Raw genomic sequence first — 12,663 nt, 5'->3', positions numbered from 1 at the left:
ATAAGGCTACTAGGAAGGAGCATAAGAAGGAATTTAGGAGAGCCTGAAGGGGACATAAGAAGGCCTTGGAGAGCAGCAGTAAGCAAGTCCCCAGGGCATTCTACAAGTAAGTGAAGAGCTGGAGGATAAGACATGAAGGATTAGGACCTATCAAGTCTGACAGTGAGAAAGTGTGTATGCCAACTTTTCATTTGCCTTCCTCACAAACAAAACCAGCAAGTTAACCTTCATGGTGTTTCGCACAAGGACTTCCAAGTCCTTTTCCATCACAGGTGCTTGTATTTTCTCCCCATTTACAAAACAGTCCGCACAGGTATTTATTCTGTCAAAGTGCACGTTTTTACCAACCTTGTCTATTGTTTTTCACTTACTTGCCCATTCACCTCATCTGTTTAAGTGCTTCTGAAGTCCTCTTGTTTCGCAAACTACCAGCCGCTCCAAGAATGTTTGTATCCTCTGCAAACTTGGCAATAATCCATTTATTCTATTATCCAAATCAGTGGTGTACAGAGTAAATGAATCAGACCCAATACTGAACCCTCTGGAACATCATTACTAACTGACAACCGACCAGACAAGGATCAATTTATTCCAACACGTTGCCTCCTGCCAATCATCCAATGCTCTAACAATGTCAGTCATCTTCCTGTAATACCATTGGCTCTTAAATTAGTAAGTATCCTCCTGGGGGCAATTCGTCATTGGCCTTTCGAAAGTCCCAATGGACAACATCCACTGCAGCCTCTGTATCTGGCCTACTTGTAATCCCCTGAAATAAATCCCGCAGGTTTGTTAGGAAAGATGGTCCCGTAATGAAACAATGCTGGCTTTGTCATATCTTGTCCCGTGTCATCAAGTACAAGGTAACTTCATATTTAACAATTTACTCTGACATCTTTCCAACCACTGAAATAGTCTAATATGTATAAATAAGTCAGACTAAGTGACCAATTATGTATTTAAATAAAACACAGAACAAATTAGAGCACTACCAATACCGAACTATAAAACTATCCAATAGTTCCTAATAGTTATTGATGGAGGAATTTGTCCGGTGTACACTGCGGTGTTCTTTTGATTGACTGTAAATAACAAATTCAGCTCCGACATCAAGTACAGATAATGGACTGACTTTATACAATGTGCTCAATAATTGCATCCTCCATATCTTTATTCACATTAGATATTCAAGATGATCATCAATACCTTCAAATTCATTGTAGTTCCTAATTTGTAGAAGTAGTGAAATCTTTTCATTTTCACTCCCGGCCGTTTCTGGCACCTCCAAATATGAAAACATGAAATTGCAGTGAGCAAAACAGTTCTGAGTTGTCTTACTGCCTATTTCTTGCCAACTGTTGGTTAACAAACGATGATTTTTCAAGACAAACACACCCAACTGCCGCCTTTTAAAACCGTTGGCTTAAAGCATGTTGTAGTGTCTAAAGGCATGTGACAAGTGCACGTGACTGACACTAGTTAGAACCTGCTGGGCAACAGTCTCCTGTCCCAATTAAGCAGCATAGTGTCACAAATAAATGAAGGGAATCCTGGCTAAATAACCTGGAGAGTTATGTAGGCTGGAGTCAGGGCTTTATGATTTGCCTCTTGGTTGGGTCACCCATGCCAGACAGGTCAAAGGATAGAGGGCAGACACAGAGTGGTCCACTGGTCCTCCAGATTCAGGGGTAACAACCCCGACTGTTAGTACAAAATTGTTAAGGAAACGGTAATAAAGAATCCTTCTACATCTGAGTGTGATGGTATTCCACTTGGGACTTCTATGACAGTAGTGTCCTGTAAGAGCATGCCTTATTCAGATTGTCAAAAGTCACTTCCATTGTGATTGAAAACTGCAGCTGCTTCTCCTACCTTGTTGCCCTCCCAACTTGCAGAGCACTTGAAAGATACCAGCTTGAGGAAGTCTCTTAGCACCATCATGTCACCTGGGGAACCAGAGGACCACTGTGTCTCATTCCCTGACATGCAAAATGAGTTCCCGCACACGATTCCTGAGGCATCAATTGGGAATAAAGATTTCCATACAGAGCTCCAGCTCGGATGACAGAGGCAAAAGGCTGGTGGGCCACAGAGTGCAGCAGAAAACCCATAAGCAAAGACCCCAGGTGGGCTTCAACTTCACAGACAAGTCACACCACACTCTTCGGCACAACTCTCCATGCCCAGCAACACATCCATCGAAGCTTTTCATTTGCCCCACGACCCTCTTAAGCTTTACCTATCCACATAAGTGTTTTTAAAATGTTGTTAATATACCTGCCTCAGCCCACTTCCTCTGGCAGTTCGTTCCACATATGCACCAGCCTCTGGGTGAAGATGATGTCCCTCAGGTTCCCATTAAATCTCTCCCCCCTTTCACATTAAGCCTGTGCCTCTTGTCACTAAGTCCCCACCCTGGGGAACAGACTGAATGTATTCACCCTCTCTGTGCCCCTCGTGATTTTATACACCTCTGTAAGATCACTCCTCAGTCTCCTACGCTCCAGTGAATAAAGTCCCAACCTCTCTCCATGACTCAGACCCTCGAATCTTGGCAGCATCCTTGTCAACCTCCTTTGAATGACCTGCCAGCTTGTGCTCCTTCCCCCTGCCGTTGTCTATTTCATGTATTTCAGAGATACAGTGCAGAACAGGCCCTCCTGGCCCAACGAGCCACACCGCCCAGCAACCCAATTCACAATGACCAATACTGTACGTACTTGGAAACCGGACCATCTGGAGGAAACGCACGCCCTCACGGGAAGAACGTACAAACTCTCCTATTGAGCCCTCCGTATTTTAACTGATGAGCACAGCGCTCATCGCTACGTGGCACCCTGAGCAAACAGTTGGTGATGAAGATGGCGTGGTCTAGGTTAAAAGATGGAGTAGGTTAAACGATGGTCACCTTACTATAATGGTACTGTGAGGCGGGGTGGGGGAAGGGGAATAGATCGTACAGTCTCTCCCTCACTCCAACTGTGACAATAGGCATTTTGAGATGTAATATTGTCACACTAAACCCTCCCCCATTCCCTCCAGGAGGACCACAACCGTGTCCTTGTGTGCCTCAATGACTCGGAGAGCTATGATGGCTGGAGTCAGGACTATGCTTTGGCCCTTGGTAGGGTCACCCATGCCAAACAGGTCAAAGGGTAGAGGACAGACTAAGGGTGGTCCACCAGGCCTCCAGGTTCAGGGGTCAGCTCGGGGCTGACAACCCTGACTGGGAGAACAAAATTGTTACGGGAACAGCAATGAAGAACCCTTCTACATCCGAATCCTATGGTATTCCACCCGGGACTCGCATGGCTAACAATATTGAAAATCGAGCTATTGACACGATGGAGGAAGCCCTAACCAACACCAGGGATGGAGGACCTTCATTGCTGCTCTAAATGGAAGTAGCGAAACCAACAGTAGAGAGAGAACTCCTTTCCCTCCTTTTCCAGTTCTGATGAAGGGTCTCAGCCTGAAACGTTGACTGTTTATTCCCCTCCATAGATGCTGCCTGACCTGCTGAGTTCCTCCGGCATTGTGTGTGTGTGCTCCTTCGAACTACTTCCAGCTTAACGACATCTCTTCTGTAACACGGTGACCACAATTACAAAATAACAAAAATAAAAATGACATGCTGGCCAGGAAACCAGAGCAAGTTGTCGGTTTAATGGAGACACAAAAGATGTTGGAATCAGAAGAAAAAACATGATGGGTGATCTAAGAGAGACAAGAGCAGATCAAGATACTGTCCAAGATGATGAGTTGCTCCGCTGTTTACACTGACCTCTTACTTTACTGGGCTGGTGTGTATTTTGGGAAGTTTCACAAGAGATATGTTTCTTATAATGTGAAAACCGGAGATTTTCTACCATAGATTTGTGTTTTAATCAAACAATCTCAGCACGCCGTTTAACATCCATTCACAAACCTCAGAACCCCTTCTCCAACAGCCATGATTTCAGCTCTTTGTCGAAGTAACCTTTCACCCGCAGACTCATTGTCACCTCGTTGACCTGCGTGAGCGGCGTCTTGCCCGTCAGCTGCGCGAGGTATTCCTTCACGTCCTTGTCGAGTGTCTGAGGAGGGCAAGAGGGCACCAGAGGGGTTAAAACATGCAGAACGACAACACTCGTGCACAGGACAGAGCAACAGGGAGCTCAAGTACCATATAAATTTGCTGACGATAGAACCATTGTTGGTAGAATCTCAGATGGTGACAAGAGAGCGTACAGGAGTGAGATATGCCAACTAGTGGAGTGGTGTCACAGCAACAACCTGGCATTCAATGGCAGTAAGACAAAAGAGCTGATTGTGGACTTCAGGAAGGGTAAGACTAAGGAACACATACCAGACCTCATAGAGGGATCAGAAGTAGAGAAAGTGAGCAGTTTCAAGTTCCTGGGTGTAAAGATCTCTGAGGATCTAACCTGGTCCCAACATATTGATGCAGTTATAAAGAAGGGAAGACAGCGGCTATACTTCATTAGGAGTTTGAAGAGATTTGGCATGTCAACAAATACACTCAACAACTTCTATAGTTCTACCATGGAGAGCATTCTGACAGGCTGCATCACTGTCTGGATTGGGGGTGGGTGGGGGGGCTACTGCACAGGTCTGAAAGAAACTGCAGAGGTTTGTAAATACAGTCAGCTCTATCTTGGGCACTAGCCTACAAAATACCCAGCACACCTTCAGGAATGGTGTCTCAGAAAGGCAGCATCCATTATTAAGAACCTCCAGCACCCTTTTCTTACTGTTACCATCAGGTAAGAGGTACAGAAGCCTGAAGACACACACTCAGCGATTCAGGAACAGCTTCTTCCCCTCTGCCATCAGGGAGGAGGTACAGGAGCCTGAAGACACACACTCAGCGATTCAGGAACAGCTTCTTCCCCTCTGCCATCACAGAGGGGGTACAGGAGCCTGAAGACACACACTCAGTGATTCAGGAACAGTTTCTTCCCCTCTGCTATCTGATTCCAAAATGGACATTGAACCCTTGGACACTACCTCACTTTTTTTTTAAATACACAGTATTTCTGATTTTTGTACTTTTTTAAAATCTATTCAATATACATATACCATAATCGATTAACTTATTTATTATTATGATTTTTTTTTCCCTTCTATATTATGTATTGCATTAAACTGCTGCTGCTAAGTTAACAAATTTCACATCACATGCTAATGATAATAGATTCTGATTCTGGTGTGTACACAGAAGGGATTAATTCAGTTCCGACCCTCCGTTGGTCGCAGTTGACCATGAATATTACGTCTCAGCGAGCCAGGGCAGTACTATATGGAGAGCAGGCTCTTGCCCTTGTAGCAGGCTGCCCCTCTCCACACATCTGATGAATCCAAAGGCAGAGACTGATACAGTAGGTACCAGCATTGTTGCAGGAGTTACCAGTCGACATCGAACTCAACACAGGACTGCCTCAGGAACTCCAGCTCCATGTTGTTCATAGGCCTTACATGAGGCTTCTGTTTATTGATTACTAGGGGTAATTGATAAGTCCATGGCCTAAGGCAGGAGGAGTCAATTTTAGAAAACCTAGCATATTTATTTTTCCTACATTTACACACTTAGTCCAGCGGTTGTGGAGCAAACGGATCCTTCCTTTGCAGAAGTCAGCGTCTTCGACCTCCAGAAGTGGTCCACTACATGGGGTGATTGATAAGTTTGTGGCCTAAGGTAGAAGGAAATGAGTTATTAACTTCAAACTTCCTGCACTTTCACTAAAAGAGTTGAACTGCATGCACATGTAATTAGATCTGTATAACTTCTCCATCTACTCTAGGCCATGAACTTATCAATCAGCCCTGCTGTGGACCACTTCTACAAAGAAGGGATCCGTATGCTCCACGACCGCTGGACTAAGTGTGTACATGTAGGAGGGGACTATGCTGAAAAATAAATGTGCTAGGTTTTCTAAAATTGACTCCTTCTACCTTAGGCCACGAACTTATCAATCACCCCTCATATGGTTCAGCGGTCAACACCGTCATCCCTCAGTGTTAATCGGCAAGTATTAAAACCTGGGCCTCTGTACCTCCCTCTGTAACTGGATCCACGACTTCCTCATCAAAAAACCACATAATACTGATATATCTGAATTTAGCTTCTCTTCCTCAAATTCTATCATATTATGATCTCTGTCTCCTAAGGGTTCGTTTACCTTAAGCTCCCTAAAGAAATCCGTTTCATTAAACAACACCCTATCCAGAATAGACTTTCCCCTAGTGGGCTCAACCATCAGTTCTTCTAAAAAGCCACCTTGTAGGTATTCTACAAATTCCCCCTCTTGGGATCCAGATCAACCGGATTTTCACAATCTTTGAGCATATTGAAATCCCCCATGACTGTTGTAACCTTGCTCTCGAGATGCATTTTCTATCTCCCATTGTAATTTATAGCCCACGTCCTGGATACCATTCAGAGGCCTGTATATGACCCCCTTCAGGGTCTTTTTAGCCTCGCAGTTTCTTAAGTCGACTCACAATGATTCTACATCTTCCTTATGAAACCTCTTTCTAAGGATATGATTTCACTTGTTTACCAACCCCTTCTGCCTACCTGCCTGTCCTTTTGATAAATTGTGTACCCTTGGATGTTAAGCTCCCAACTATGATCTTTCAGCCACGACTTGGTGATGCCCACAATGCCATACCTACCAATTGCTAACTACACTACATGATCATCTACCTTGTTTTGTATACTGGGTATTCAAATATAACACCTTTTTGATTTTGTCCCCATATTACACTGAAACTCATCCTGCTGACTGCAATTTTGCCTGGTCATCTGCCTGTCCTTCCTGACAGTCTCACTGAATACCACGGCCATCTCTCTCCACACAGCACTGCAGAAAAGATCTAGAGTCAAAGAGTCATAGAAATGTACAGTACAGAAGCATGCCCTTTGGCACATCTAAACAGTGATGAACCATTTAAAGTGCCTACTCCCATCAACCTGTACTAAGACCATAGCCCTGTCATCCATGTACTTATTCAAACTTCTCTTAAACATTGAAATCGAGTTTGCATGCACCGTTTGCACTGGCAGCTCACTACACACACTCACCACCCTCTGAATGAAACAGTTTGCTGACACGTTCTCCTTAATTCCCCTTTCACTCTTAACCCATGACCTCTAGTTGTAGTCCCACCCAACCTCAGTGGAAAAAGCCTGCTTGCATTTACCCCATCTAAACCTCTCCTAATTTTAGGAAGGTGTTGTCATTACCCGAGGGACTGAGTTATAGAGAGATTGATCTGGCAGAGACTTTATTCCCTGGAGATTGAGGGGTGATTATAGAGTCATGAGGGGCACAGATAGGGTAAATGGATGGCACTGGTTTAAGGTGAGAGAAAAGGATTTTATCAAAGCTTGCGGGCTAACTTTGAGTATATTTGCATGGAACACTATCACACGAAAGTAACGTCCATCATCCAAGATCCCCAGTGTCCAGGCCATACTCTCTTCTCTCTACCACCATCAGGAAGGAGGTCCATGTTCAGTTATTACTGTCTGCAGTTCTAGTCACCTACCTACAGGAGAGATATCAATAAGTCTGAAAGAGTGCAGAGATTTGCTGGGACATGAGGACCTGAGTTATAGGGAAAGGGTGAATAGATTAGGACTTTATTCCCTGGAGTGTAGAAGATTGAGAGGAGATTTGATCACAAAAGTATGAGGGGGAAAAGACGGGATAAATGTAAGCAGGCTTTTTCCACGAAGGTTGGATGGGACTAGGACCAGAGATCATGGGCTAAGGGTGAAAGGTGAAAAGTTTAAGGGGAACATGAAGAGGAAATTCTTCGCTCAGAAGATGGTGAGAGTGTGGAACGAGCTGCCAGTGGGAGCGGTGGATGCGAGTTTAAGAGAACGTTGCATAGGTACCTGGATGTGAGGGGTAAGGAGGGTTATAGTCCATGGGAACCCTTCATACACACCCCATCTATGTACCTATCCAAACTTCTCTTACAGTTGAAAGCTGCAGGGCGATGGGACTAGGCAGAACAACAGACTAGGTGAGCCAAAAGCCTGTTTCTATGATTAAGTACATATATCTATGTCATCTTCTGATTCATTTTCTTGACGGCATTTACAGAAAAATAAAGAAATATAATCGAATTTATGAAAAAATATAAAACAACAAAGACTGACAAATCACCACAAAATGCCAGAGGAACTCAGCAGGACAGGCAGCATCTATGGAGGGGAATAAACAGTCAACGTTTCGGGCTGAGACCTTTCATCAGGATGTGACTGTTCATTCCGCTCTATGGATTCTGCCTGAGCTGCTGAGTACCTCCAGCTTTCTCGGTCTGTTGCTCTGGGTTTCGAGCACCTGCAGATTCTTGTGTTTCTGACACACAACCAATGTGCAAAAGAAGACAATTCATGGAAATAAACTTTTTAAAATTACAATACTAACAACATGAGTTGTAGAGAACTTGAAGTGAGTCTATAACATTGGGTGTAGAAATGGAGAGAACGTTTTGTTTAAACAGCTTTAAGACAACGCAAGGAAACGATAACGTACCCAAATGTCGCCCTCTATCTTCCGGATGACCGTCATCTTTCTGTTGCCGTGGGTGATGTCCGTATAAACTGGGAGGTTGTGCATGCGGGAGCGCCGGATCACATACGGCAGGTCAGGGGGTGGATCTGGAGAAGATTAAACACTGATTACACACCGTGGAGCCGACAAACACCAGCTCCTTACTGACTTAATGAGCTCACTGGTCACTCGTCTGGGCTGAAGTTAACCTGAGCTGGGCTAATTAGATCTGAGAAGGACTGAGGGGCAGATTCGTCACACTCAGGCTGCATGGAATGAGCTGCCCAAGGAGATGTCTGAGTCAGGTAATTCAACCTCATTGAGGGGTGACCTCATTTAAACCTATCAAGTGTTGAAAGGCCTCAATAGAGTGGATGTGGACAGGATGTTTCCCGTAGTGGGGGAGTCTAGGACCAGAGGACACAGATAGAGTGGATGTGGACAGGATGTTTCCTATGGTGGGGAAGTCCATAACCAGAAGACACAGGTAGAGTGGATGTGGAGAGGATGTTTCCTATAGTGGGGGAGTCTAGGACCAGGGGACACAGAGTGCATGTGGAGAGGATGTTTCCTATAGTGGCGGAGTCTAGGACCAGAGGACACAGATAGAGTGGATGTGGAGAGGATGTTTCCTATAGTGGGGGAGTCTGGGACCAGAGGGCACAGATAGAGTGGATGTAGAGAGGATGTTTACTATAGTGGGGGAGTCTGGGACCAGAGGACACAGATAGAGTGGATGTAGAGAGGATGTTTACTATAGTGGGGGAGTCTAGGACCAGAGGACACAGATAGAGTGGATGTGGAGAGGATGTTTCCCGTGGTGGGGGAGTCTATAACCAGAGGACACAGATAGAGTGGATGTTGAGAGGATGTTTCCTGTAGTGGGAGAATGTAGGACCAGAGGACACAGATAGAGTGGATGTGGAGAGTATGTTTCCTATAGTGGGGGAGTCTAGGACCAGAGGACACAGATAGAGTGGATGTGGAGAGGATGTTTCCTATAGTGGGAGAGTGTAGGACCAGAGGACACAGATAGAGTGGATGTGGAGAGGATGTTTCCTATAGTGGGGGAGTCTAGGACCAGAGGACACAGATAGAGTGGATGTAGAGAGGATGTTTCCTGTAGTGGGAGAGTGTAGGACCAGAGGACACAGATAGAGTGGATGTGGAGAGAATGTTTCCTATAGTGGGGGAGTCTAGGACCAGAGGACACAGATTGAGTGGATTTGGAGAGGATGTTTCCTATAGTGGGGGAGTCTAGGACCAGAGGGCACAGATAGAGTGGATGTGGAGAGGATGTTTCCTATAGTGGGGGAGTCTAGGACCAGAGGACACAGATAGAGTGGATGTGGAGAGGATGTTTCCATACTGGGGGAGTCTAGGACCAGAGGACACAGATAGAGTGGATGTGGAGAGGAAGTTTCTAATAGTGGGGGAGTCTAGGACCAGAGGACACAGATAGAGTGGATGTGGAGAGGATGTTTCCTATAGTGGGGGAGTCCAGGACCAGAGGACACAGATAGAGTGGATGTAGAGAGGATGTTTCCTGTAGTGGGAGAGTGTAGGTCCAGGACACAGATAGAGTGGATGTGGAGTGGATGTTTCCTATAGTGGGGGAGTCTAGGACCAGAGGACACAGATAGAGTGAATGTGGAGAGGATGTTTCCTGTGGTGGGGGAGTCTAGGACCAGAGGACACAGATAGAGTGGATGTGGAGAGGATGTTTCCTATAGTGGGGGAGTCTAGGACCAGAGGACACAGATACAGTGGATGTGGAGAGGATGATTCCTATAGTGGGGGAGGCTGGGACCAGAGGACACAGATAGAGTGCATGTAGAGAGGATGTTTACTATAGTGGGGGAGTCTAGGACCAGAGGACACAGATAGAGTGGATGTGGAGAGGATGTTTCCCGTGGTCGGGGAGTCTATGACCAGAGGACACAGATAGAGTCGATGTTGAGAGGATGTTTCCTGTAGTGGGAGAGTGTAGGACCAGAGGACACAGATAGAGTGGATGTGGAGAGTATGTTTCCTATAGTGGGGGAGTCTAGGACCAGAGGACACAGATAGAGTGGATGTGGAGAGGATGTTTCCTATAGTGGGAGAGTGTAGGACCAGAGGACACAGATAGAGTGGATGTGGAGAGGATGTTTCCTATAGTGGGGGAGTCTAGGACCAGTGGACACAGATAGAGTGGATGTGGAGAGGATGTTTCCATACTGGGGGAGTCTAGGACCAGAGGACACAGATAGAGTGGATGTGGAGAGGAAGTTTCTAATAGTGGGGGAGTCTAGGATCAGAGGACACAGATAGAGTGAATGTGGAGAGGATGTTTCCTGTGGTGGGGGAGTCTAGGACCAGAGGACACAGATAGAGTGGATGTAGAGAGGATGTTTCCAGTAGTGGGAGAGTGTAGGACCAGGACACAGATAGAGTGAATGTGGAGTGGATGTTTCCTATAGTGGGGGAGTCTAGGACCAGAGGACACAGATAGAGTGAATGTGGAGAGGATGTTTCCTGTGGTGGGGGAGTCTAGGACCAGAGGACACAGATAGAGTGGATGTGGAGAGGATGTTTCCTATAGTGGGGGAGTCTAGGACCAGAGGACACAGATACAGTGGATGTGGAGAGGATGATTCCTATAGTGGGGGAGGCTGGGACCAGAGGACACAGATAGAGTGCATGTAGAGAGGATGTTTACTATAGTGGGGGAGTCTAGGACCAGAGGACACAGATAGAGTGGATGTGGAGAGGATGTTTCCCGTGGTCGGGGAGTCTATGACCAGAGGACACAGATAGAGTGGATGTTGAGAGGATGTTTCCTGTAGTGGGAGAGTGTAGGACCAGAGGACACAGATAGAGTGGATGTGGAGAGTATGTTTCCTATAGTGGGGGAGTCTAGGACCAGAGGACACAGATAGAGTGGATGTGGAGAGGATGTTTCCTATAGTGGGAGAGTGTAGGACCAGAGGACACAGATAGAGTGGATGTGGAGAGGATGTTTCCTATAGTGGGGGAGTCTAGGACCAGTGGACACAGATAGAGTGGATGTGGAGAGGATGTTTCCATACTGGGGGAGTCTAGGACCAGAGGACACAGATAGAGTGGATGTGGAGAGGAAGTTTCTAATAGTGGGGGAGTCTAGGAACAGAGGACACAGATAGAGTGAATGTGGAAAGGATGTTTCCTGTGGTGGGGGAGTCTAGGACCAGAGGACACAGATAGAGTGGATGTAGAGAGGATGTTTCCAGTAGTGGGAGAGTGTAGGACCAGGACACAGATAAAGTGAATGTGGAGTGGATGTTTCCTATAGTGGGGGAGTCTAGGACCAGAGGACACAGATAGAGTGAATGTGGAGAGGATGTTTCCTGTGGTGGGGGAGTCTAGGACCAGAGGACACAGATAGAGCGGATGTGGAGAGGATGTTTCCTATAGTGGGGGAGTCTAGGACCAGAGGACACAGATACAGTGGATGTGGAGAGGATGTTTCCTATAGTGTGGGAGTCTGGGACCAGAGGACACAGATAGAGTGGATGTAGAGAGGATGTTTACTATAGTGGGGGAGTCTAGGACCAGAGGACACAGATAGAGTGGATGTGGAGAGGATGTTTCCCGTGGTGGGGGAGTCTATGACCAGAGGACACAGATAGAGTGGATGTTGAGAGGATGTTTCCTGTAGTGGGAGAGTGTAGGACCAGAGGACACAGATAGAGTGGATGTGGAGAGTATGTTTCCTATAGTGGGGGAGTCTAGGACCAGAGGACACAGATAGAGTGGATGTGGAGAGGATGTTTCCTATAGTGGGAGAGTGTAGGACCAGAGGACACAGATAGAGTGGATGTGGAGAGGATGTTTCCTATAGTGGGGGAGTCTAGGACCAGTGGACACAGATACAGTGAATGTGGAGAGGATGTTTCCTGTGGTGGGGGAGTCCAGGACCAGAGGTCACAGATAGAGTGGATGTAGAGAGGATGTTTCCTGCAGTGGGAGAGTGTAGGACCAGAGGACACAGATAGAGTGGATGTGGAGAGAATGTTTCCTATAGTGGGGGAGTCTAGGACCAGAGGGCACAGATAGAGTGGATGTGGAGAGG

General features: G+C 46.3%; 1 protein-coding gene across 4 annotated transcripts in view; it reads right to left on the bottom strand.

Moving 5' to 3' along the window:
* LOC132384099 (large ribosomal subunit protein mL49-like) overlaps positions 1-12,663 on the bottom strand; it is a 167,478-nt gene that overhangs the window by 92,548 nt on the left and 62,267 nt on the right. For 2 of the 4 annotated variants that reach the window (XM_059955434.1, XM_059955433.1), the window contains exons 3-4: positions 8,553-8,677; positions 3,929-4,076 (exon numbers count right to left, since the gene is read on the bottom strand). In XM_059955434.1, coding sequence (XP_059811417.1) covers positions 3,930-4,076; positions 8,553-8,677 — 272 coding nt within the window. In that variant the 3' untranslated portion in view covers position 3,929. Of the gene's footprint in view, positions 1-1,135; positions 1,283-3,646; positions 4,077-8,552; positions 8,678-12,663 lie in introns of those variants that run through there. The other 2 variants (XM_059955432.1, XM_059955431.1) reach the window with 2 other exon arrangements.

The sequence above is a fragment of the Hypanus sabinus genome, chromosome 31 (assembly GCF_030144855.1).
Source record: "Hypanus sabinus isolate sHypSab1 chromosome 31, sHypSab1.hap1, whole genome shotgun sequence".
Classification (NCBI taxonomy): domain Eukaryota; kingdom Metazoa; phylum Chordata; class Chondrichthyes; order Myliobatiformes; family Dasyatidae; genus Hypanus; species Hypanus sabinus.
The sequence above is the reverse complement of the archived record's forward strand: the minus strand, read 5'-3'. Positions and strand labels throughout refer to the sequence as shown.